Genomic DNA, 27,064 nt, shown 5'->3' with positions numbered 1-27,064 from the left:
ATTGTTTTTGTTTTGTTCTGTTAGTTTAATGTGTTATGTAGTGTTCTTGTATGATATTGTATTTTTTTTTCTTTTTGTTTTTTTTGTGTGTATAAATTGTTGGAAAAGTAATAAATATTATTTTAAAAAAATATCCAAGGGCAATTCTAAAAAATTAAAATAATCAGAAACAGAGCAGCTACTGGGGCAAAATAATTTCACTTTACAGGCTGACAGCTCATTTCTTAATACGTGGCCTACAACATTCTTCGGGTCTCTCTACAGAACATAGTTTCTTTTCTTTTTATGAATGCAATATGTGGCTTTGGGGCAATGAAGGCATGCCAGTAGTGGAGTTGGTGTGGGCAGCAGGCATAGGAACATTTTCGTTTTTGGTGTCTTAAATTTAATAGTACGCTGCTGAGAGGATGCACTGGCAAGAACTACATACATAGGCATTTTTTGTTGTCAGATGAAACATAAATTTCACTTACGACTCCTTACAGAATTTGTGTTTTAAAATTCTTTCAAAACCGTCTATTTTGTGTCTAAGTGGATTTGTTTAAACAATGGATGAGAACTGCCCAGTACATGGAAATGCATGTAACAGAACGCTGACAGCCGCTTCTCTTAGGGAAAAGAAACTGAGGTGGGAGGTGTGGTGATCTGATGCAGAGATGCGGCTGAGACTGCATAACACTTCCCTGCACTGCCAGGTTTCTGTCACAAATCACTCGCGGGTACTTCCAGATGCATGCTTGTTAAGGGAAGCACATGTCTGGGATCAAGGCCAAACCAAGACATTTTTGGTGCCTGGGGCAGAGGGAAAGATGGTGCCCATCCTCCCATTCCATGTATAAAAGATATTGAATCTTACCATAACACTGGGGACAGGACACCATTCTCCACTACCCCTTCGGGCATGGGTAGGCAAACTAAGGCCCAAGGGCCGGATCCAGCCCAATCGCCTTCTAAATCCAGCCCACGGATGGTCTAGGAATCAACGTGTTTTAACATGAGTAGAATGTGTCTTTTTATTTAAAATGCATCTCTGGGTTATTTGTGGGGCCCGCCTGGTGTTTTTACATGAGTAGAATGTGTGCTTTTATTTGTGGGGCATAGGAATTCATTCATTTCCCTCCAAAAAATATAGTCCGGCCCTCCACAAGGTCTGAGGGACAGTGGACCAGCCCCCTGCTGAAAAAGTTTGCTGACCCCTGCCTTAGGGCAATAGGCTAGCTTAAGGGGCAATCAGCAGACCATGTGACACACACAGCTCTGTCCTCTAACAACTTGCCAGTAATTGATCTTCTCCACGCACACCAGGATCTGCTGTCTGAGGCAGTTTTGTCTAAGAGTAGGACCGGCCCTATCTAGGATTCTCCACGGGCAGAGAGGGAGACAGTGAAAATGTGGTGGGGAGAAAAGAGTTAAGGACTCCTCCTTCTGCTGATAGAAACCATAAAAATGTCATCATTTTGGATTGGGAACATGTGTTTGCTGAGACGCTGCCTAATTTGCCCTGCAATCTGAACATTGTGCTTAGTGCCACAAAAAAGAGACAAATCCTAATGAGGCAAAAAAATTAAAAAATAAAAGTCACCCTCAAAGGTTCCCTCCTCCCATGAGTTATGAAAGAACTAAAGGACAAGCTTAAAGTCTTGCTGAGCAGATGCATCCAGGGGTTTAAAATGTATTTATATTCTGCTGTGAAAGCTGAACGTGTTCCTATGACATGGCTGAAAAATAAATCTGGAAATTGCATTAATGGAGAAAACTGGATTATATGACTTGGTTCCACCCCGCCGCTCCAGCTCCATCTTTGAGTTTGCTCTTCCGTTCTGGTCAGCTGTGCAAACTAGAGGAAACTGCGTGATTAAAATGAACGATCCCATGAGGAATAAGAACAAACATGGAAAGCATTGGCTCACTCAGCCCATAACTGCTAGAGGAAGAACTGAGGTCAGTATTGCCCTGGCCTCTGGGTAACCAAATGTCTGCCATTCGTTCAAAAATATTTCCTTTCACTGTAATCCAGTTGGTTTATGGTTGTGTTCTGCTGTGGCAAAGAATGGTAGCTTTGGGAAGGGGGGGGCGGTGTTTCACTGCAGCAGCCATGTCTAACCAGATCATGATGGCCTCTTTTCTCAAAAAGAGGGGATTTGCCTCAGAGAAGGGACAGCAGAGAAAGAAGCACTTAACCCTTCTCCTGCCTGAACTCTCTGCCCTACCTGCTTTTATCATTCCACAGTATGTTTGGGAGTTAAACGTGAGTCTGGAACACTGGCAGAAGTGGGAAAGAATTTGAGAGTATGTTTGTTTTTTACAAAAAGCAACCAGCAAGAGAAAGATGAAGCAATCCCTTCTCCCTTGTCTCTTTCATAGTGCTCAGCAAGACCATGGCTACAGCTCATTGTTAGTGAGGAGAGACTTGAACCATAAGTCCTGGTCTGAATGGAATGCTAAGCCAGACCTTAGCTTACCATGGCACAGTAGCAAAGGGGGCAGTGGAGGAGTAAAGGGGATGCAAGCTCCTTTCCAAGAGTCCCCACGTTAGTAAAGTCCAGTAAACCATGGTTTGGCTTACTGTGTTGTGAGAAGAAACCCTAGCCTGTGAGGAACTAACATCCAGGCAAGGATATTCAGCTGCAGAGTGGCAGCTGAAACATCTGGAGACTAGGGGAAGCCTTCACCTGAAATCTCCTGCATCTGCCACCAGAGCTGTGAGCTGTGAGAGACTGTGCTAGTCCAATGAAGAAACCCTGGCCTGCCAGGGACATAACCCCTGGTTTAGTGTGCCACGTGAACCAGGCCTTTAAGTGAATTGCTAAAACTTAAGACTGGAGCAGCATAAAGCTTGAGTACAGAACGTTCACCAGCAGACTTGACGTATAAATGGTTATCATTAAATAATCTCTGGTGAAAGGCCTTCAGACTTTCTGCTGTAGTTTTTATGATTCCAATAAAACCTAATCAAAACATTTTCTCAACTCTGCTAGATGTTGATTTTTTTACCTCATATAGACACCTGCTGAAGAATGAGGTGGTAGAATGGACTGTACCACTTAAGACTGCACACAGCTAGCGTAATACTTGTGAATGGTTCCTTATCCTAATAAAAAAAGTCACTGCAATAAGAAAACAAATACAGCAAAGAGAGGGTTGGGATAGCACTTTTCTCCCTGAAAAGACTAGTCTGATTTAATTGTAGTGATCACCTGCTTGTTTTTTTATATAGGAGAGCATTCAAAAAATAGCTCCCCATCTGCAACGCAAATATTCTACTCCACCAAGGCCCTTTTGTTCCTCCATTGAAGTTCATGAAATGGGGTCATATTGAGCAAATCACTGCATTTGCAAAAATATGTGTTTGTTTCCTTCATGTTGCACCTTTTAAAATATGGCTTTGGGCACCCACTTTTTATGCAGTTGAAGATCTAGGTCCAATAGTATCGCATGAAGCAGTGTGGCAGTAGGAAGTGTCTAGCCCAAGCCAACACAGGGATACCCAACAAATCTACACTACCAACTTCTTAGCAGTGATGAAACTGGAACAAATGTCTTGAAGGAGCTGCAGTAGTCAGATGTTGCTTTTATAGGGGGAAAAACAAAGATATCCACAACATTCACAACTGAAAATTCAGATGAAGAAAGTAGGTCTGTGCTACTGCTTGAAAAAAAATGAGGACCAAAATTCTGTACCAAAGCATTGCAATGTCAGGTGGCTTTTATGACAGCACAAGTCAGAGATAGTCAATACTGTTTCCAGAGGCAACTCCCACCAGCTCCAGCCAGCATGGCCAATGGTCAGGGATTATGGAAACTGCAGTCCAATATGTGGATGATACCATATTAGCTTGACACAAGCTAATGTCAAGGTTGGTGATCTGAAGGCCTGCTGATGGTTCCACAGGTAATCGGGAAGATAATGTTGCATCTCAGTAAGTTGTGCAGACTGGTGAGCCAGGCGAGATAGTTTTATATGACCAGATATGAATCTATTGCTTCTTTGTATCACTTGTAAAACTCACTTCTTTTGAACTTGGCTCTGTGAGCCCCCAGAGATCTTCAAGCCTTGCTCAGGAGAACTCTGCTGGCATATCTATGTGACATTGTGTCTAGTCAGGGGCTGTGTAGGGGAAGTGCTGCCCTGCACTTTGAGAGAATTCACGTGGTTTGAACGTGCATAGAATACTGTATGTTTTTAATGTATGGTGTGAACCTGCCCTGTCATTCATGGTGTGCTTATTCAAAATCACTTAGGTCATTTTCTTCCTTTCTTTGATTTGAACAGCTCTGATATTTAATGCCAAATGACTGCGCAAAGATAAATTGCATCATTTATCATAGCTGGCTGGCTAAAATATCAAACTTCATGTAAATAATTTGGCTTTGTGAAACAGATCTTGCAAAAACTGGTCTGCTTGCTTAAGAAAAGAAAGATTCTCTTACATTTTTTTTAAAAAAATACCACATTTTATTTAAAATAAAGAACAACCAGTATTGTACACTTTGGAATCAAATTCTTTTTTATGTTATAAGGCTGCATTGCACTTTCCAATTGGTCCTTGTGTTTAGCTGCATGGACAGAATATTTTGTCTTATACAGCAACTTTTTCTTTTGCGCTAGCTTAATTTCATCCTCTTATCAGGTGCTGCACTGTTCTACGAAAAGGCAGCGGCATTACTGCTGAGTCATAGCAGCAGATGGCTTCTTATGGTCTTTTCAGATGACCGGAAAAAATAGATTTTAGTTCAGTAGCAGTAACCCTGCCAGCATTAGTAAGTGCATTATCCTGACCTCACAAAATGAATCAAGTGTATCTTTGCTGCAGCGGGGGGATGCTGTTGCAGTCATGGCAAATAATCTGTTTGGAGGAGGAAGAACGCACTCCTCATTGGAGAGAAGTGGTATATTGTTATTTCCTAAAGGGGGGAAGAAAAAAATTAATCCTTTAAAAACATTTATAAAATGGTGCAGTCATGGAGATGTTGCCCATTGCTAAAAATGTTTTGGACATTATCCGGTTGACACAAGAGATATTTGAAGAACCATTTGTTGTGTTCCAGACTCCACTAGGAGTCTCAAAAATAACACATAGCTGACCTGAGATGTTCAAAAATGAACACACTCCAGAGAGTTGTAGATTGTTTCTACACTAACTGTTTTCTTTGGAATGTACATACCGGTAACTCATTCTCTCAGGTTTTATGGAGAACCTGGAGGTCATTCCTAACAAACTATTGCAATCTGCTGTGTCTGAGTTGCTCCCATCCTTTTTCACACCTGATTTGTGGTAAAAAAATATTTTTAAAAATTAATTTCAAAAGGCAATTGTAAAGGTAAGGTAAAAGGTAAGGTAAAGGACTCCAGTCAACGGTGACTATGGGATTGTGGCGTTCATCTCGCTTCAGGCTGATGGTGCCACATTTGTCCACAGATAGCTTTCCGGGTCGTGTGGCCAGCATGACTAAACCGCTTCTGGTGCAACACTGTGATGGAAGCCAGAGCGCACGGAAATGCTGTTTACCTTCCCACTGCAGCGGTACCTATTTATCTACTTGCACTGGCGTGCTTTCGAACTGCTAGGTTGGCAGGAGCTGGGACAGAGTAAAGGGAGCTCACCCCGTCACGGGGATTCGAACCGCTGACATTCCAATCAGCAAACCCAAGAGGCTCAGTGGTTTAGACCACAATACCACCCGCTTCCATAAAAAGCAATTGTAACACTTGCTTGTCAAGTGTGTCCTCTTAAAGAGCTGTTGCGGCTTTTCTCTCTTCAATTGGTCACTTAATTCATAGTTTCCTGCTTATCTATTTTGGCTTCTGCCCATTAAATTAGTTTCTTCCTGTTCACTCTTATGGCATTGGCATTCCTGAAGTGGCCATACATTAATCAATGAGTTAATTACTGGTTTCCTTTTTGCAGCTAGAACAATTGCTAATGATTTCCCTCCCTATTTTAAAATTCCAGCTGTTTAATAAACATTACACCACTTTGGATGCAGCATTCCAAAGAAGGGCTTACTAGGAGGAAGACCCCTGGAGTATCCCACAACAGCTAAGAATTGAACGTCTATTATACAGCATATAATTTATTTGCTCTACTAATTGTATAGTTCTACATTAAACATAATAAAATTTGTCTAAGGAATTTTTCTGGGAAAGGGACCATTAAGACCTTGATAACAAGAGGTACAGATGGTCAAAACAGATTTTTAAAAATTCTTAACCCATTCCCTCAATAGAGTATAGTGAGAGTTCTATTGTTTTAAAAAAGCCCAGTGTAATATAACAAACATATACTCAAAATAAGCTCAAATAACACCAAAGCTGCCTACTGTAAATTTCCTCAACACCACCCCCAGGGTAATTATCACCTTGTAAAGAATATCAGTTAAGAGACCATAGTCGAGGGGCAGTCCTCAAGAAGACCATAATTTCAAAGCCCTCAAAATCCTGGGAACTGTAGTTCATTAAGAGTACAGGGAATCATGGCTTTGTGAGGGGCAAACTACAGTTCCCAGGGTTATTTGGTGGGGAGGATATGTCCTTTAAATATGCTCTAAATGGATGGTGTGTGTGTGACCTTCATGTGACGTTGCTGATCAAATTCAACACACGAATTATACAATTAAAGTGAGTTCTTTGTTAAGCTTAAAGGGCTGAATCAAAATACAAGGATGCAAGCTGCCTTTAAGGGCTTCAGAGCTTTATCGGTCAACACAACAACTTGGAATTATATGGAATTATACACACCAAAAGCTGAAGTAGACACTGGAGTAATGGTATAAGAAGCTTTCAGTGGTAAGGCATTAACTGGTGATCTATCTGAAGGTAAAGGCCAAGGGTCAATCGTGTGATGTCTAAAAGCATTTCATCTTTATTCAACACGAGAGGGTACTTCACAGGTCAGTTGCTCTAGGAAAGTGTAGAGGAACACTAAGTAGATTTCGTTATATAATTGTTTTGTGTTTATCAGTAGGATAGGCTTTCAGTCATTAAGCTATCACTCTAGAACTGACCGTTTTTAAAGAATAAAGACAGACAGAGGCTGATTTGTTCATCTCCAGAACTATAGCTGCATGATAACTGGGTACAGCTTGCTTGGGATATCTGAGAAACTACTTCCCATTTCATTCCTCTGGAACAACTCACTATGAGATGTCAAGTATGGAGTATGCTGTCTTATCAAGCAACAATAGCTACGAAAAAGCAAGCATAACCACTTTAACATGGTAAAACTAGCTGTATGCAAATAATCATGTGTTCCTTTAGCCTGAGCATGGACAGAAGCAGTGTGTAAAATGGAAATTTAGGACTGTCATTTCTAGCAATCTGCATTAAAAATCATGCGACTGTGATATAGGACTTTATCCTCACCCCCCACCCAAAGTGAAAATTGTTTTTTCAGTGCAGACAACTCTGCAGAATCTTATGTGCAGTCTTTGTTCAACACTAACTTCAGCTATTAGGAAGTATACAAGCATGGTTTTATCTTTCAGCAAAGGATTAGTCCATTCCAGTCCCATCAAATATAGTCTTTGCCATCCATATATTTAATTGACCGTATTTTAAAAATATCTTTCTTCTAAATTATAATGTGGAGATTATCATTCTCAAACGTGATGGTGGGACAAGCTGTACAACTATGAAGAAGTGTTCTATCAAATATTTCAACAAGCTGTGGAAGAGATACACACACTGTTGTGGTGCGTGCGGCAGAATCCTTTCTGTTCTCTTCTTTCGCCAGGAAGATATGAGTGGCTGGAGTGTTTGCTTCTATAAATAGTTACTTTATGTCAGTTAGATGCCAATCTTTTTGGAGAGGGTCAGTCCCCAGTTTGTCTTGGTACAAGGCATCATGCAGACCCAAGAACAAGCATAGAAATCACTCGGGACCGGATAGGTCATCCCCATTCATCACAAACTCCATAAACTTCACCCCAAGCATCAGGATCACTGTTCTCCAGAACAATAAGGTAAGTGTATTGTTTCCTGAAATAATCTGACATTGGTTGTCCTATGAGCCGGCCACTTCTAAACTTACGAACAGTAAATGGACAACATACAATTTCTTGCACTTGTTTTGCAATGCTTATTTCTCTAGATGGTTGCTGAATAACATGCGCTAGCTCAAAGATTTGACTATTTCATCAATTTTTGGAGGGTTTGTAAAAGATGTGGTGTTTCAGAGGCTGCAGGTAGGAAAATAACACTGAAGTCATTCATGGATGGGTATATAACTATACAGTGGTACCTCAGGTTACATACGCTTCAGGTTACAGACTCCGTTAACCCAGAAATAGTACCTCGGGTTAAGAACTTTGCTTCAGAGTGAGAACAGAAATCGTGCTCCGGCAGCAGGAGGCCCCATTAGCTAAAGTGGTGTTTCAGGTTAAGAACAGTTTCAGGTTAAGAACGGACCTCTGAAACAAATTAAGTACTTAACCCAAGGTACCACTGTATATACAATATGGAAGCTGAAGGAGGCTTGCCCATCCTTGTGAAGATAAGCAGGCATGCGAAGAGGTAAGAAGGCCCGTGTCACTGTGTCACATAGTTCACTTTGTACATTCAAGAAACAGTTGACTCATTGGGGCTTCATATGCAGTGTTAGCACAACATGCATCCTTTCCTCTGTGTGCAAGAAACAGTTCCTGATAGCTGAAGTGAAAAACGCAGAATATTATTCAGCTCCTGAGGCCATTACTGAATAGCATCAAAATGTCTCTTTCCCTTCTCCTTCTAGTAAGAAAATCGCACCGGACTATTACAATGCTCTCACATTCTGACATGGTCAAAGAGAGGAGGCAGCAAGCATCCGCCATCATGAAAGAAATCCAGAGAAATGGTATAGCGTTAAATCCCTGTTATGACTGTATGTCCCTTGTCACTCTCTAACCTTTCTTTTTAATCTTATAGCATTAACTTTCTTACGGCTTTGCCTCTGGGTGTGCTGCCATAAATAATCTCATGGGGCTATCATGCTGCCTATGGTAACTAATCCTTTTGTAGTTGCCTCTTTTCATTTGAAAGCTATTTTCAGATGAACAACTGTTGTGGAGGAATGAAGTAATCTAACAGCTGATGTACATTCTGCCTGGGATTGACTTTCGGAATATTATTTGGGGAGGGGGGTTAATATGTCTGGATTCCCTATTACAGAACTATTCACGCAGGGAAGATGTATCTCTCCTCAGTTTTAGAGCTGTCTTTTGTATTTTCAAAAATTGCAACAACAAAAACCCCCCACAAGGATATTTGTAATATACGCTGTGTTTCAATTTCCGCCTCCACCCACTCAAAGCTGTCTGTAGTCTTATCCAACCATTCAAGGCGCAGTTCCCAACTAATCTCTGTTAAGAAATGTTTTGCATTAGGGTTTTTTGCCATCTTTGGAGGAGAATTCTGACAGGCTTGTTTGACTGATCTACATTTCCACAAGAAGCAGTAGGAAATATGGCTTACTATAGAGATGACCAAACCAGTGGAACTAAACAGCCTTCATCTGAAGACCACTACTGAGGGTAGGCCCCCAGATCATATCACCCTCTTCTCTTCACCAACCCCAAATGCTGAATCTCACATCTAAACACCCAAACATTCTTCAGTCAGTTTATGCACACATATTCACTCACATGCAAAACCAGGCTGTTCTTATCTAGTGGCTAGATAAGATTTTCCCCTGCCTCTTCCAGAAATGTCACTTGTCTGTCATTTTGTTGGATGGGTTTGCTGTCTGACGTTTCTCTATTAGAAACCAGGGCATATACACCCATAGCTCTATGGCTCCCAGTTCTTCTAGTACACCCTGATTTTTTTTTTAATTTTATTATTATTATTATTATTATTAGAAATGTCACTATTAGTTTTTTGGAGTAAGATGATGTGTGATCGTAAACTTTAATAATCACATGTCAGCTAAATGTGAAAAAAGTGTTTCCTGAAATGGTCAAGAATGCTGCATTTTGAAGTTAATATTACAAAAATCTGCTTGACTAGGCATTCCCCCACTGGCTTGTTTGTGATATCATAAGCCCTGTTAGAGAGCAGGAGAAAATCCAGTGACCTGCCTTTTCAGGAGACTCAGCCAAGGCCTGTTTCTATCTCAAGGTCTGTTTTCAGATTGTTCCTTCCCTCATACCAGTGTAAGCTGGCAGGGAGATGGATTTTGCAAAAGTTTTCCAAAGACTTCAAGTGTTCTGTGGTTAATTTATTTCCTGGTTTCATCGTATGTTAGGGCAGTGCCATATGGCCCCATTTCTGAATGTATTTCCATTCAGCCCAGATAGGATATGCACAAGGGAAAGTGGCCATTTGAATACCATATGCTCAGATCCTCGCTTGCACTGTCTGTGGACTGGAAACAGAACCTAAAACTAGTAATGACATGAATCCAGAAATTGTAAAACACAGCTCTGAAGTTACCTTTGAATCTGCAAACTGAAGGCAGATAGACACATACTTCATAGAGACTCCCATTGCATAATTTTTCTCCCTCATACTAGGGCTGCCACCATTTAACCTGGCATCCTATGGACATAGCTGTCAACTGTTCCCTTTTCTTGTGAGGAATCCTATTCAGAATAAGGGAATTTCCCTTAAAAAGGGGGGAAAGTTGACAGCTATGCCTATGGACAGTCGGCCATTTCATGCATCCATGGATCAAAACAATTAGGCCATCAAGAGGTTTGCTGTGACCACAGCAAATGCATGTGCAGCTAGTTACACGGTGTTAATTATTTTAATTATTAAATACTAAACTTGAAAAGGGATCATAGTGCCTAAGAGTTATTACAGCCCCTTATTAGCTCACATAAGAATTTTATTTTCAGAAAGGCTATGACAACACATCTATTTCTACATGGGGTGGGGGATACTTTTAAAGCGTTGTTGCTCTCTGGTGCTGCAAAACACATAGGTCCAAATTCAAAAGCTTCCCTTTCTCTAGTGGAAGGAGTCATCAGTGAAAGGAAGCGATACAAGCCATAATTTTGTAATGAAAGGCAGAACACGTTGAAATTTCTTCAGATCACATAATCATAGAATTGTAGGGTTGGAAGGGACTATGAGAGTTCATCTAGTCCAAACCTCTGCAATGCAGGAACTTTTTTGCCCAACATGGGGGCCCAAACCCACAACTTTGAGATTCAGAGCCTCATGCTCTACTGACTGAGCTATAATTCAACCATAAATAATACCCTAGTTCTGTCCCTTTAATCTGATGAGCAGGTTTAATAATAATAATAATAATAATAATAATAATAATGGTGGAAATTTGGTTTTATTATTTAATAATGGAGAAAACATGATTTTTAAAAAAATAACAGGGAAAAGGACATCTTAAACATTTTTAATGTGAAACTTTCTTTTTTTAATTAAGTAATTTCACCAATCAAATCACCCTGTCCAATGTGTTTCAGTAAATCCATGCGTTGTGTTTAGGAGCCAGATGTAAAATATTATAATAAGCCCAGAAAGCCACATTTTCTGGTATCTGTTGACTGGCTTTTTCCTTTATATTATTTCCTTTTTGTTGTATTATTTCCTTTATATCCACTAAATCATTTTGTTTCACATAGGAAGTGCTGTAATCTCTCCAGAGAAAGATAAATTCATCCCCTCTCTGGAAGAATCTGCATTTCCCACCATAAACTTCATCTTTCCCCCATCATAAAAATTTGTGTTCATAAACAACATCAACATAGTGTGACGTTTATGGCAGTGTAAACTGCATTAGACCAGAAGAATTGCTTAATTAACTGTACAATTCTGTATAAGTCTACTCAGAAATGAGCCTGTTTGAGTTCAAAAGGACTTTCCTGGGAGTAGGGATGGGGAAGAAATTTGATGCAGTTTGCTTTTAAAGATGAACTTCCTTAATTTACACCTTCCAGAACAATATGGGAACCGGAACACAACTAACCTTCAAAATCTTCACTTCTCTGAATTTTGTAATGCAATTCCCCAGCGAAGTAATGTGTAAAATAAAAATAAAAATGCATATACTAGGGTAAAGTGTGCATAAAAATGTGTACAATAGTAAAAAGAAAAATCACATAAAATGTATTACTGTATATAAATGCAAAAATTAAAATACTAAGGAAAATTGCATAGAAAAATGTGTATTTTAGAATAAATTCAAAATAAAATGCTGATAAATTTCCATGACGACATAACATCCCTGCCCCCCACCACCCACAAAATGTTGTGGAAATGTAGAGGGCTGAAGTTTCTATTGGAAAAATTAGAAATGTAGAGAAACGAAAATGGACAAATCCACCCATTCTTACCTGGGAGTAAGTCCCAGGTATGTGTGCCTAGAACTGCCAATTAAATTGAACAAGTCCATTGATTTGACTGGGTCTACTGCTCCATGGCTGATAGAAGTCGGTAGGAGTCCTTGTATTTTGGGTTTTCATGTGAATTTCCTATATGAGATTGGCTTCCTCTTGTCTCCACCTTTTCTTTTCTTTTCTTTTCTTTTCTTCTCCTCATCCTCTTTGCACTTAGCTAACATCAGACAAGATCTATGCACAGCTTAATTGAAACAGACTGCAGAATTATGTTTTAATTGACAGAAGGCTCAAATTAATCTTACACTTAACATTTCTGGGAAGCTGCCTAGACACACAAAGTGGTTTAAATCCTCACTTGAAACATGAGATGACTAATGAAAGTTCTGGAGCAGAAAGGCTGAGAGAAGCATGTGTTTGAGGGATTAATCAAGTTCAAATATATAACATTCACTAGCAAGCGATGTACAAGAGGTCAGTCTGCAAAAGCCAGCAAACCCTGTTTTATTAAGACAAGAGAAGTTGTGCAGTGCAATCTCAAGCATGTTTATTCCAGGGTACACAACCACAAAGTTCAGTAGGCACTTTAATCCCTAGTAAGTGTGTTTAGGATTACAGCCTAAAGCAGTGAGCCCAGACCTAAATCAAAATGCCATTTTGAAATCTGAAAGTATTTTTGATTTTCAGTTGGAATAAGTTGATTATGGTACAGAAAGAGAATATTATCCAGAAGTATACATATCTCTCATGTATGTATCTCTCCTGGTTTAGCAGATGAATTCTAATGTGCCAATGCTTTATTGGCTGTAATCTTATGCTATGATGTTACAAATAACCTTGGGGAATTTTGCTGTAGGATTTTATTTGTTAGTTATTTTGAAAGTGTAAATGTAAATTCTTATGCTTAAGGCTAGCATAAGCACAGATTCTTAAAGAAAAACAAATCTGCAACTGACTGCTACCAGTTCTTTTGAAATCTCTTGTCCTCAACCCTGTGCACATCTACACGGAAGTAAATCCTACTGAGTTCAGTGGGATATACTGACAAATAAACACACATAGGACTGCAGCATTTTTTAACAAATAAGATGGTTCAATTTAGTTTTCCAACTATAGTCAAGCTGTTTGAATGAATGCTTGGTTCTTATTCATAGTGGCTTCAATCACCAACTCCAACCCAGAAAGTCAGGGATTGCTGTTGATGTAACAACACTTGCACATGCATTTTCCCAGTTCCATATGCCATCTTATCACCCAGCTCTTTGTCAGTGACAAGTAAGAATTTTCTCCAGGTGGTCAGGCAGGGAAATTTCTTTCTATGAGAAATCAGTCATTTGAGGAATGAGGGAGGACTGTGGATATGCCACAAATGACTTGTGTTGGTATGTATAGGCAGACAAGCTAGTAAAATGTTTTATGAGCTACTGACTTCTCTGAACTTATTTCTAAATCTGTGATCAGCATTCTTAGCTCTTACAATACTGGTCAACTGTTAGGCAGTCAGGATGGGTAAGGAGATTGGCTCTGGTTCTGGTTTCACTTGCCTGAAAGCTGATCTGGGGATTACTGTATTTTCCCGTCTATAAGACGCTCCCATGTATAAGATTTCCCCCTATTTTGGGGGACTCAGATTTAAGAAAATGGGGGGAAGATGTATCTGTGTATGACACCCCCTAATTTTTGACATTATTTTTTTTAGGGGGGGAAACCTAGTCTTATACACAGAAAAATACGGTAAATGAGGGGAGAACTGTGTACACCACTTTAAGATCCTTGGAGAAAAAGGTGGGATATAAAGGCTATAAATAAATAAATAAATCAGTCCATCTAGAGAGCAACATATGCTGTATGGTCTGCAAGGGAAGCAAAAGTCACTCACTTGCACCCTGCATACAGAATGTAGTTAAATGTTGAGCTTTTGCACTGTTAGGCAGCAGAGACAATACATTACCCTTCATTGTTGTTTCAGCACTCTGAGAATTGCTCCCTGCAAGTTTCATAACACCACATTAATTAACACAGCTTATTAACCTTCTTCATGCTACACAGGATGTCCTGCTGTTGTTTTTGAGGTCTGAACTTACCCAACTCAAAACACATTTTCTGAGTTTTTGTTCATCGCTATTTACATTTGAAAGAGGACTGCCAGACTAAAACCACACTTACTTTCTGGAAGATTCATTTTGAGTTTCTCCCACTTTCCTGTGGAAAATACCAACTGGCTGGCTGGCCAGGGAAAAACATTTGGGGATAATTCAAGATTCATGAGACAGAAATTTAAAAATAAAGAGGATTTGTCTGTGGAAAAATAGTATTTCCTCCTATAAAATAAAATGGCAGAGACCCTGGTCCCATAGTTTTATGTAGCTGAGAGGTGGTACATAAAAGAGCTTTTCTCCGATAGAGCTCTGATTGCATTCTTTGACTGGGAGGTGGGAAAACTCAGTCCATATTTTCTAGATCTGGCGTCCCCAATATGGCACCAGTGGGTACCCTCAGAGACACCCGCTTGCAACCTGCCAAGGCCTTCTGGGCCTCCCATAACAGTGTAGAAACTGGATGTCCCAGTTCAAGTATCATCCAGTCAAAGTTAAGTGCTTTGAGGACTCATACATATCAGTGGACACAATTAATGTCAGCAGTGGACTGAGATATTCAGATAAACAAAAAATCCATTGAGTGCTCCTCATTGGCCACCCAAATGACTCCAGAAAACCCACAAGTCAATCCAATCCAAATCTTTATTATTGTCATAGCATGAAGGCAATAGCTCCCCACCCTAACTGTTGCTTTGTGGTAACTGGAATTCAGTGAGATCTATATTATTCTATAGTAAGAGCTGTTTGACCATGTAACAAACTTCCACGAGAGGTGGTGGACAGTTTCTTTGGTGGTTTTTAAGCAGAGGTTGGATGGCCACCTGTCATGTATTATTTAGTTGAAATACCTGCATTGCAGGTGGTTGGACTAGATGACCCTCAGGGTCCCTTCCCACGCTACAATTCTATTATCCTGCCTCTGAACATGGAGATTCTATGGACCAATGCCACACGAAGGTGTCCAGTTGTCATCAGTGCACCACTGATACTTTTCTGGAGCCCAGAGACCACTGAGTGACTCAGTCCCTGCCATTTTCCCCTCATGGTTTGCATGTGTGGGCTGTGTATCCTAGCATCCCATGCATCCTATCAACATGAATCTTTGGTTTAATCTAGACTACATATGTTGGTTTCATGAATTTATGAAGTGAGAGTTGCTGTATGGAAGTAACAGCCTTTTCTCTCCCAAATCCCCATTGGGTTTCTGTGGCAAGTAAAAACCCTTTGCACGTTCTCATGATGTCTATGGGTGAAAAAGTCCGCTGATGGTCTCTTGCTTAAGGGATCACACCCAGCTTTGCTTTGCCTCTGTTGAACCCTCCCTCCCACTGAAATCAACAGAATTTACTAGAGCTTAACTTTAGCTGAATCATACCAATTACCTGGAAGAATTTTTCTAAGAAATGTGTACTTATATTATTTTGCAGAATCACCTGGAATAGACCTTGGAAAAAAGGTCAGTATCCCCAGGGACATCATGTTGGAAGAGTTGTCATTGTTAAGTAACAGAGGAGCACGGCTATTCAAGATGCGCCAACGGAGATCTGACAAATACACATATGAAAATCTTCACTTTTTATCCAGCAAGCCAAGAAATGTGAGTATTTTACACTCTATCACTTTTTTGTGCATGTCTGGCCTGCACAATTAGTAACTCATCAAAGTGAATCTCAAGGGGCAAGAACAAGAATCTCAAGGGGCTTAAAAAGGTCTGTCTGCCGTTCATTCTGTTTAATAGCTAGAAGTACTACAGTCCTGAATATTAGATGTAAAACAAGATACTACTATCATAAGCCACTGCAGACAAGGGATAAAGCAATCTGATTTCAGCATGGAAAGACAGGATAAGAGGTAGCAGAGAACAGTTAAGAGCCCAGAAACTCTGATAGCAAAGGGCAGAAGGAAGTAGACTAGAATAAAAGGTGAGAACACTAAATCACAAAAAAATAAACAAGCATATGCTGCCCTTGGTCCTTTGGGAAGAAGGCAGGGTATAAATTAAAATAATAATAATAATAATAATAATAATAATAATAATAATAATATAGAAGCAAGGGCAAGAGATAGGAACCATACAGATAGGAAGAAATAGCAATGGATACGTCAAAAATATGACAAATTTTTATTATTGTTGAAAGGCTACCAAGCAAAGCCTCATACAAAAAAATTAGATTGCAGCCAGGTCCTGCACCCAGTTTGCAGTCCAAAAGGCAAAGTAAGATTGTGAAAGGAAGGGGTATAATAGGAAAGGAACCGGAACTGAAATGAGATAATAAGCAAAAACCAGAGAAAACAACAAATATTCAGGTGTAGTTTAAAATGGAAAAAAAATGATGGAGGTGTTCTGACATCAGGAGGCAGGGCATTCCAGAGATAAGGAACAAAAAGAGGAAAGGGGTACAAATAAGAGATAAGATTTTGCGGTTGACAAGAAGCAAAGTACTACTAGGACATAAAGAATGAGGACTAGAGCTATGCAATCAGAAAGATAAGAAGCAGGAGTTTTGAGATATTTATAAACTACTAAAGGAAGATTAGATTGGGTCTTATAAGAAAATGGAAGAGCAGAAAGAAGAAGAGAAGAATGGGTAAACTTAGGGTACAAGACAAACTAAATGTGTTGTGGAACCTAAAATAGGAGGAAAGGAAAGTGACTGAAGATTATTATCTTATGCCAGAGAGCATTATAATGATCAAATCTAGACAGTATAAGGGTATTAAACAGGGTCCGTACAGTATCAATTGAAACAAGAAGTAAAACTGACACGCTGGTTTATCTGTCCAAAAGCCACAATTCCACAACACAATGGGTATTGTATTGTGAAAAGAACCTTAGAAAATGGGACAAAAGTGCTAATATCATAACGAGGGAAGCAAGCACAATGTTTCCCCATGTCTGAATGCACCCTTAGACTTAGGGGGCTACAGAGGCAATCTAAGAACTGGAAAGGACACGATACCAGGACTCGAGAAGATGGGCTCAATCTTTTGCTGTCAGTTGAAATGCACTGACGTGGTGTAGCTTACAGTTCTCGTTGCCAGATATATGGGAAACGATCATCACTCACAAGTGGCAAAGCACCAAGTTATTCAGGTCAGTTCAAACAAACGCCAGTAAAAACATCTCTGCATTCCAGAGAGACAAAGGGGTTGCTTTGCTGCCTTTTTTAGGTGGAAGCTATTTTAGAAAACTAGCTTAACACTCTATGCATAAACTGCTATATTTCCCCCCCCCCCCAGTCCTTATTGTTTTACCTCCAAAACCCATATCATAACTACATGCACTAGCCTAGGGATTCTAAAGCTGGAATCCACAGTATACTTAAGCCACATCCATACCATACATTTAAAGCAGTACAAGTATTATGCGACATTCAGTCACCATGGCTTCCCCACAAAGAAATGGGAACTGTAGTTTGCTAAGGGTGCTGAGAGTTGTTACGATTTTTTTAATGGTTTCCTTTGCAGTAGATGCATTGAAAGGGGCTGCACTAGATGAACCTCTAGGGCTATTCAGACCACATTTCTATGATGCTATGGTATATAAATATTTTTTTAAAAAAATAAAAATAGGACACTCCTGTTTCCCTCACAGAGCTACAGTTCCCATTGTGGTTTAACAATCAACTCTTCACAAACTACAGTTCCCAGATCCCTTTGAGGAAGCCATGACTGTTAAAGTGTTAAAGACAAAGGCTTTAAATGTATGGTGCAGATGTTGCCCTGCTGGGTAACTAGGGGGTAAATTACATTAAAACACACTATTTTGAGTAAACATGGAAACAACTGCATTGTAAATCTTGTGCTATGTCAAGGCTCCTATGGGTGGACAAAATCTGTTTGAATTTCTCAGTCGAGGACTCTTGTTTTAAAGCCTTGTTTGTATTTCTCTCTCCCCCCCCCCCCCATACCTACAGAAAATTGTCCTCAAAGGCAGCCTATACTTACAAACCTTTTCATTTCAATGTCATGGCTAAAATAAGGTTCTGACTTTTTAGAGCGCTCTAATTCTATGTTAAAGAAACAATGATTAAGGCTTCGGATGGAGCCATGGAACTAATGACCCAGCAGAAAGAATGGCTCACTCCAGCCTGTCATTAATCTTTGTGAAGTGGCCTGCACTAAGGTTATTATTATGATTACAAATTGAGGTGTCATTGCGGGAATTCTTTATGGATACTGCTTAGGGATAAAGCCAATATTTAGGTGTCCAAGTGAGGTAAGCATGACTAAACACAAAGGAAGATAGAATTCTTTAACAGATGGGGAATTTCAGCTGCGTGGGGAGAGAGGGGAAGCTGCCAATCAAGCCAACAGGCAAATTCCATCTTGGAGGGATATTTCCATCCTAAATATTACAGCAGTTACTTATCCCCAATTTTCTTTCATCACTCAGAAACGTCATTTGTTCTATGTGTGAGTCCTACTTGGCAGAAACCATCAGAGCCCTCTCAATTGCTGGAGCTATTAGACAGCTTTGTGACTAGATGTTTTATTAAATTCAAGGCCTTCTTAGAGAACTCTCTGACATCACAAAGGTGTTGCAGGAAATGTGCTAACGCATCTCCCAACGTATTTTTTTCTTTTGCTAAGACAAACAAGGAAGGGCAATTTGGGTCAGGACTGCTGCACTTGGGGAGAAGGGGCCATTCGAGAATACTTCCCCCTCCAAAGTTAATAGCAACTTTGTGGGGTGGAGTGTGTGTGTGTATGAATCAGGGTCATGGTGTCAAGGAAGGAAGGTTATAACCCCTTCCCCTCCCCCATTTTGTACCTGGATCCAAACTGAATCAGGGCACTTGAAGTAGTGAAGTTTCTGGAATAAGGTCTGTTTGTTTTGTTGGGGGCAGTGAGTACATCATTTTAAAATTAGGGCACCATCTGACAGCCTTTGCTTCAGGAAAAAGGATATTTTAAGAGATAACTTGTTTCCCTAGAGCACAAGAGGCCTATCATTCCCAACTTGCCAGATACTTTCTATTCCAGCTTTAGAAAGCCAATTAATCTCTGTGGCATCTTCATCCCACAAGTCTAAAGCAAGAATAACACTTCAGCAGTTCAACGGGGTGCTTGTGAGTATGTGGTGCTCAGACAGCAGGATACGAAGGCCAAAAAAAAAAAAAAAGTGGTCAGGAAAAAAGAAGATGCTTGAACAAAGCATTTAGTGTATCAGTTTGCCAGTTAAGAAACGCCAAGGAACCAGGACACTGTTTTCAGCAGTTCTTTGGCGTCTCTGTTATGAACCTGATAGCTGTGCTATTTCTTATCATTCAAATGCAGCGCAGCGAGGTCATACAGTGCATTCAGTTGGATGCTAGCAGCATGGAGGCAGCTCAAGAGCATGCGCCAACAACACCTCCTAATACCCCTGATCCACGGAGTCCACCGAACCCCGAAACCCTTGCCCCAGGTAAGCCACTGTGGAATATCCCAGCCAGACAAACCTCTTATTTTCCGGGCAAAGTAAAAACAATCAAAATTCTTCCATAGAGGAGACCTACTGTGTGGTATCTTTAGTGGAAGCATAGATGAGTCCCCTATGACCTCTGTGAGATGGCCAAGCCAAAAAGGTACAAAAGTTACCACATGATAACTCTACCTTCACTGTTTTGCAACACATAAATCTGCCATTAAACTTGATGGCATATCAGCAGCACAATATGAAGTAGTCCCATGTGAATCAAGGTTGATTTTTTTTGGTCTTGCATGAGGGTTATTCTCCCCAACCCTTTCATTCATAGTCCAGAGTGCAAAATAAGTCATTTGTATCTGCAATTCTTTTCAGCCCTTTTTACTGTATGATTTTAAATCACCTTGAAATGAAAAGCAATTGATACATGAAAAGCAATTCATAAAATAAATGGCATTAAAATAAATCATGTTCCATGTTGCCATCATAATAGCAGCAGTTACTGGTTGAGGTTAGAATAGGATTTACCTCTATACAATCTACAGCACTTGTTATGGAAATATAAATGCTCTGGTACAAAAGTTCAAGCTTGAAGCAGGAGGTTTGGTTTATTCTTCTGCATTTATTGTGCTAAAACCTGTGAAGGCCCCCAATTCAGTGAGATTATATCTTTGAGTTACTATCTGTAGAATGTTGGCACAAAGTTCTTCGGCCTGGATCTACTAAATGTGTAGCTTCTTTATTTGAAACCAATCATAAATGAATAGATCTTATTAAAAAGGTCAGGGGAGGTCACACAAACAGAGTTATCTTATGCACAACAAAGCTCTGCAAATCTATCTGTCTGTTTTGGTTGTTAGGGGAAATCTTTCAGCGGATGCAGACTTGACCAATTATACAATATTTAGCGTGAAAGAATGTTTGAAAGAAAACCCTTATACAAGAGTAAATAGGAGGAAAATTTGGCTCTCTTGTAGCAAGAACATTTTATACAGTAGCAAGGACACGTGTTTCCTTTATCTAGAGGCACTGAGCGACAAAGAAGTCTTTTCTTTGTCTGCCCTTTTCAAAACAAGAACAGAGAGATTTATTGGGGCATAATTTGTAAACTGATCACAGCCTTTTCGCCACTTGTGCGACTGCCGCATAATGGATTCAGCACCATATTTATGTATAGATTTGTTTAATTAAGGCTGGAATCCTACACAAACTTCCCTGAAAGTAAACTGTGCACAGTGAAACTTACACACAAGAAAGCACACATAAGAACCTGCTGTTATGATGTGTACATTGTACCAATTACATGCCCTCTTGGAAGCTTAATGTTAACTGGCCAAACACATGCTTAAATAGCTGGAGGCTACATGTCATCATAAACGTTTTGAAAATTTGATCGGCTCATGTTGAAATGGGCTTTCCCCTCTCTTATAGATGCATGCATGCCTTGCAAGGATATGTAGATAAAAAGGTGTCAGTGCATTTTTTTAAAAAATGTTGTCTTGGCTTCCTTCCCTAGTTGTCTTTACTTATAGAATCTTAGAGCTGGAAGGGACCCAAGGGACATCTAGTCCACCCCCACCCCCCACTATGCAGGAATATCGGCTACTCATCACATACTGCACACTTATTTTCTTCTGAATCCCACAATGATTTCCTCTCTCTCTCCATTTCTTTCCCTATGCTTCAGGCAGGCTGCCTGTCTTTTAAATTTTATTTTTCAAATATCTTCCAAGTTGATATGATTAGACATTTGTTTCGCACCTTATTATTATTTTAAAACCCTCAAAAAACCCTCAAGTTGTTTTTTAAAAAAACTTTAAAAACTGCTCTGGGACATGAAGAGCCAGTGGCTTCATGACATCACAGGAGCCAGCCAATCAGCTATGTGCAAACTGTAGCTGGTTTCTGCTGGAAACTAGCCAAACCTGTTTCTCCTGGTCTGGATCTTACAGGGCAGATTTTACATCTGAGCAATGTGATTTGAATGCGGTTCCACAACAGTTTGGCCACACTAGTTGCATGTGTCTGTACATACACTTATTTATTTCCTTATGTAAATATCTGTAAGCCACGTGTCCCTAACAAGTCCACCCAAAGTGGAGAACAAAATACAACCATAAAAATACAAACATATTATAATAAAAACTTTTTAAATCCCAGAAGCTACACCAACCAACAGTACAATAAAATATAATCCAGTCTTTTCCAGAGCCGCAGCAATAAAACAACAGCATGGCCCATAAAAGACATCAATTAAAAGCCATTTGAGTGGGCTTTTTAAAGCTTTTAAAAAAACTTAAACTGATTACTTGATGTGTTTTGTAGTTTGCTTTGCCCCTGTGTGTTACAAAGCGAGATCACTGCAGGTAAATCTCCAGGTTTTACAGTGTATTTTGAATATGTGTTAAATATGCCAGTGTTGTATAAAAAAAAGTTTGAGCACATGAGATGAGAGTTTTCCACTCACAGTCTTCTACCTTTCTCTCCATCACCCAAGATATATTTGTCTAATACTGCCACAGCTGAAATTCTATTAAATCCTTAGACTTTTCTTGCCAGAGTTAATCCATTGTTTACAACAGAATTTAGAAGAGTAGCATTGAGGAGTGTGGCTGAAACCACAATCTTAATCAAATTATCTTTAAGTGACAATTAATGTAGAACCTCTTATGCGGTGCCAGGGGGACATGGTGAGAATGAGTTGGAATGTTGCGTGAGACAGTTGGGAGGTTGCTACTGCAAAATCCAAACACGGTGTATAATTTTCCTCTTGAAGGATATTCTGGACCACTGAAGACAATTCCTCCTGAGAGGTTCAACACCACATCTGTGCCAAAGTACTATCAATCACCTTGGATTGAAGCCATCAGCAATGACCCAGAGCTGTTGGAGGCCTTATACCCCAAACTGTTTAAGCCTGAAGCAAAGCCAGAGCTGCCTGACTTTAAGAGCTTTAACAGGTAATTTTGACCAATAAATAAATACAAAAATGCCAAGTTTTATAAGAGATGGATTTGTGTGGAAACTGTGGCTTGGAGCCTAAGACAAAAGAATGGAAGAAAGTTTGCAGGAAGAAAGTTTGCCTCCCCCCTCACACTGCACCCATCACACATAGTTCAAGGGGGGGCCCTAAGCCTCCAGAGAAGCTTCTGGGAGAACTGAAAACTTTTCTTCTGTATATTTAATTCCATTAATGTATCAAGCCCCTCACCCTTTGATCCAGGATTGCACTAAATTCAGGAACTAACACGTATGTGTGCATTATCAGACTTAGAATAAACAGAATAGGCTGTATCACATGCTGAGATTCCCCTACACTAGAGGTGCCACAACCACCATTTTGTCTGCCATGAGGCCAATGAGTAAGACCGGTTAAGATATTGGCACACATATTTTTATAAGCATTATATCCTCCCTCTATCTCTTGGTTTATAGATATGCAAATTGTGGTTTGGGAGTTGGGATCTAATCCCACAAAGATCTGAGGCAGGCGCAGTTGCCACACATGTTCCTCTCTGTCCCTTAAGGAGTCTGAGAGCTCACAACGTCACTAGATAATCTTTAGTCAACAAGAAGCTGAATTTCTGCGCTTGTTTATACCTTTTTTTAAAAAAAAACAACCACATTTTCAGACTTTTAAAAACCAGCAAAAAGCTGGTGAAATTCTTGTGAAAATAAAATCTAGGTACAGTATTGCATACAAAGAGCCGAGTGTACTAACGGCAAGAGATAAACAGAGAAAGAAAATGTTTACGTTTCAAATGGTGTCCTTTGGCTTTTAGCAGAAGCTCTAGACGTGTTGACATTGACTGGAAGTATTTTGGGAACATTTTTACAAAACACCCAGGCTGTGGCGCATGCTTATTCAAACTTGATACAGTAATTTCATTTATTGAAACAGTGCGTGTGGTGTGTGTGTTTTTTTCCCTTTAATGAATAGCTTGCATTTAATTCCAAGTGACTAACACAACACAAAAAATCCTTTCAGAAAGCCAAAAGGTAGCAGTCCATTGCTACAGAAAACAGGAAGCAGGCACTGCATGCCTTTAGCAGCTGGTCAAGACTAGTATTTCCATTCTGCAGAATCAAAGGAAGCAAATGTCTCAAAGTAAGGAGTGAGGTGGCTGGCAACTGGAGCCCTACCACACTGTACCTGGCATAGAGATAACCACAATCTGGTCCGCCATTATCAACAGGGAGCCTCTGATTCCTCCTGCAGCTGCCACCAACTTCTCTCATAGACTGCCAAGATCCACCCTCATTCAGAAGGCTATGCAGTGGGGGTAGCGTACACATGGGTAGCGTAAAGTTGGGTAGCTGTTTCTTGCCACCTTGGAGCCATGCAGTAGGATGAGGAAGGGGGAGAGGAAGATGCCATATATGGCAAAACATGGTACTGGCTGTTCCTCCCGAGGATATGGTCTCTTCATAAAATGATGCAACAGATGCTGATGGAAGTGATCTCATAATTGCATAAGCTATGAATCAAGACAAAGGCCCCATTCAGATGTAACAAAACGATACGGCTTGTTGTTGTTACAAGACCAGGCTGGGGGTGAACCTTGAGCTCACGTACCCCCCTTCCCCACACAAACAAAGAAGCGCAGTGGGGAGCAAGCAAGCCTGAGGCTTACCCTGACACACTCTCACAAGAACAAACCATGGTTTGCTACAGCTGAGTGTCCTGTGACACTTAAAGGCAAAGGGTACAGTACAGCTAATGTTGAGCATGCCCGTCTATCTCCCATAGGGTCCAAGCTGGAGTGAAAAGTGTGTAACTCGACTGTGTTGTGCTGCAAGGCTGCGAACCTGACCACAGATGGCCTCACTGAAGCCACTAAGATTTGGCCTGAATATAAGCCACACTTTCCCCCCAAATTCCAACTGTGGAAAGTTAAAGTGCAGCTTATATTCGTGACCTTACAGTATGTAGCCAGGAGCGCGGGGGCAAACTGCAACAGGAGCGTGGCGAAGTAGCACCCACCCCACATGTAGTCCCCCGTCCTCTCCCCCAAGGCCGGGAAGGAAGAGAGTGAGGAAGGGGAAAGGCCGCCAGCAACACAGCATGCCTCCTCCCCGCCCCCGGCCAGCATGCAGTTAGGAGCAGCAAGGAATTAAGCAGCTTATATCGGGGTCTTTTTTCTCCCCCCTCTCCAATTTTAAAGGTGCAGCTTATGTTCGGGTGCAGCTTATATTCAGGCTAATACGTCAATAAGCCTAGTTGTTCTCAAGACCCCAACTCCTCTGATATTATTTTACTGATAACCTGAGTCTTTCTGTGCAAGAGCCTACTTTGAAATCATGGAAATGGTGGGAGTAAAGAAGCCCAAAAAGACACTCAGAGCAAATTTGGGGCAGTGAGGGGAACATACCAAGCATACAGTTAAGGCAACCCAGCTGAAATTGTGGGAAACTGAAAGCAATGATTGGGGTGGGGTGAGAACAGGGCAAGTATTTTAAACAAAAGCAAAAACCCACAACTCCTCGCATATATTTCTTTCTGTCGGATTTCTACTCGGCTGAATATAAGAGTCCAACAACCAAATGCCTATTTTTAGGCTCTATACTCTCCAGTCATTATAAGTAATTAATCTGATTACTGTTTCGGGGAAAATGCAGAAAATGACATCACCTTCAAGAGACCCCAGTGATATAATAGTGACACCACTCTTTCAGTGAGTCAGGCCCTTCTGCTGGCATTGTGTCACTGCAGGAAGAAATATTTCCAGGAATTGTAATTCTGGGTTTTTCACATCAGACACAGACTCATTCCTGATCATCGAACTGTGAAGGCCAACTCCCACTTCTGAACCTGTTAAAAAAAAAAAAAAAAGCTTTACACCAGGAAAGCAATGTGTGTTTCTAATCAGCTGCTATTATTGACTTTAATAGAATGGGCTCAGATAAAAAGACTGAATTCAGCTGCAACATCCCCTCAGTTATCAGGCACTACCATATTGGTGTAGTGTTCACATCCAGCTGTGAGAATTCATAACAAACCTGGAATGGATTCAGAAGACAGCTAAAAGGATCCAAGAGACCTAGGAGGAAAATGTTATTTATTATTACTTCATTTATTTATTTTTGAAAAAACGTATGAGTCACAGTCTCTGCCACAATAGGACCCAAACCAATGCACAGCACCTCAAACAACAAAAGCCATAAAAGGCAGCATAAAACACACTAAAACTATAAAGCAGTCAAAACATACAAAGCAGTTGCTGAAATAAGGTCAAGATTATCTAAACCCGATAAGCAGCATCAGCAGAAAAAAGTAAATAAACTATGTAATCCTAAATGTTTGTTTAGAAATGTCTTACTGAATTCAATGGGACTTCCACTTAGGTGGGTATAGGATTGCAGACCAAGCAACTCAAAGGCCTGGAAACAACTTACAAAACAAAACAAACAAAACAAAACAAGAAGTGAGAAGATTATTCACTTGGCAGCAAAAAGAAATAAAAATTCAAGTGGATATTTGTGGGACAAGTGTTCCAGCATATGGACACTGAATTTGACCCATCCTCTCTGAGAGAGAAAAAAGATGTTACATTAATGATGAGAATACAATTAGTACACACCTTTGTTACATCAGCAGTAATTTTGGCAGAGCTTGATCACCTCAGAACTGTGTGGAATGTGGCGGGCAAGTTCAGCGCTCTCTGTGCTATGGTTCTGACAAAAGTTACTTTTCTGATATTTGTATGTCAAGGGAAACCCCCACTGGTGCCAGTGGGAGCTTCCCTTGAAATCCAAACAGCAGCATCAGAGACAAGATGTTGAGACTGCGGCAGGAAAAGATAAGGGTTAAACTCTTCATCCCCATGGACTGAAGGCTGCCCACCTGTCTCCACTGCTGCTATTTACATAACAACAAAAATACTTGTTAATGACATTCACACAATTAATAGATGCCTAGTTTGGCCCAGACAGAGGGAACAGGCATCATGTTGGCCATTATTATTATTTATTATTATTACTACTACTACTACTACTACTACCCTGCCTTTTCCCTAATAGGAAACCTGTGTTATCCTTGACTTAAGGCACCTCAAAACTCTTTTGACTCATTGTTTTTAATTATGCAATGAATTGGGGAGGAAATTTCCTCCACCTTTATTATCATTTTTCCCAAGAAGGAAAACTATCCAAAAGAAGAACTCTTGGTGAGAAGTGAGGCACCACAGAATGCCTGGATGTAACAAGAAGCAGGCTTGACCGGTTATGCCTCCCTCCCTTGTCAGTGAAGCAAAGTTCCCCTCCTGAAATGGATTGT

General features: G+C 40.3%; 1 protein-coding gene and 1 long non-coding RNA gene across 4 annotated transcripts in view; one reads left to right on the top strand and one right to left on the bottom strand.

The window, feature by feature from the left end:
• Positions 1–7,796: 7,796 nt before the first annotated feature.
• Positions 7,797–27,064, top strand: part of MYOZ2 (myozenin 2) — a 26,967-nt gene continuing 7,699 nt past the window's right edge. The window contains exons 1-5 of one of the 3 annotated variants that reach the window (XM_081022093.1): positions 7,797–7,962; positions 8,733–8,834; positions 15,806–15,975; positions 19,659–19,788; positions 22,565–22,748. In XM_081022093.1, the coding sequence (XP_080878219.1) occupies positions 8,759–8,834; positions 15,806–15,975; positions 19,659–19,788; positions 22,565–22,748 (560 nt within the window). In that variant the 5' untranslated portion in view covers positions 7,797–7,962; positions 8,733–8,758. Of the gene's footprint in view, positions 7,963–8,732; positions 8,862–9,363; positions 9,511–15,805; positions 15,976–19,658; positions 19,789–22,564; positions 22,749–27,064 lie in introns of those variants that run through there. The other 2 variants (XM_081022094.1, XM_081022095.1) reach the window with 2 other exon arrangements.
• Positions 23,694–27,064, bottom strand: part of LOC308485911 — a 21,548-nt gene continuing 18,177 nt past the window's right edge. The window contains exon 2 of the long non-coding RNA XR_013990852.1: positions 23,694–25,600. This is a non-coding gene — a long non-coding RNA (uncharacterized lncRNA). The remainder of the gene's footprint in view (positions 25,601–27,064) is intronic.

This window comes from Podarcis pityusensis, assembly GCF_964106645.2.
Source record: "Podarcis pityusensis genome assembly, chromosome: 9".
Taxonomy (NCBI): Eukaryota; Metazoa; Chordata; class Lepidosauria; order Squamata; family Lacertidae; genus Podarcis; species Podarcis pityusensis.
Note: the sequence above shows the minus strand (reverse complement) of the source record. Positions and strands in the feature narration are given on the sequence as shown.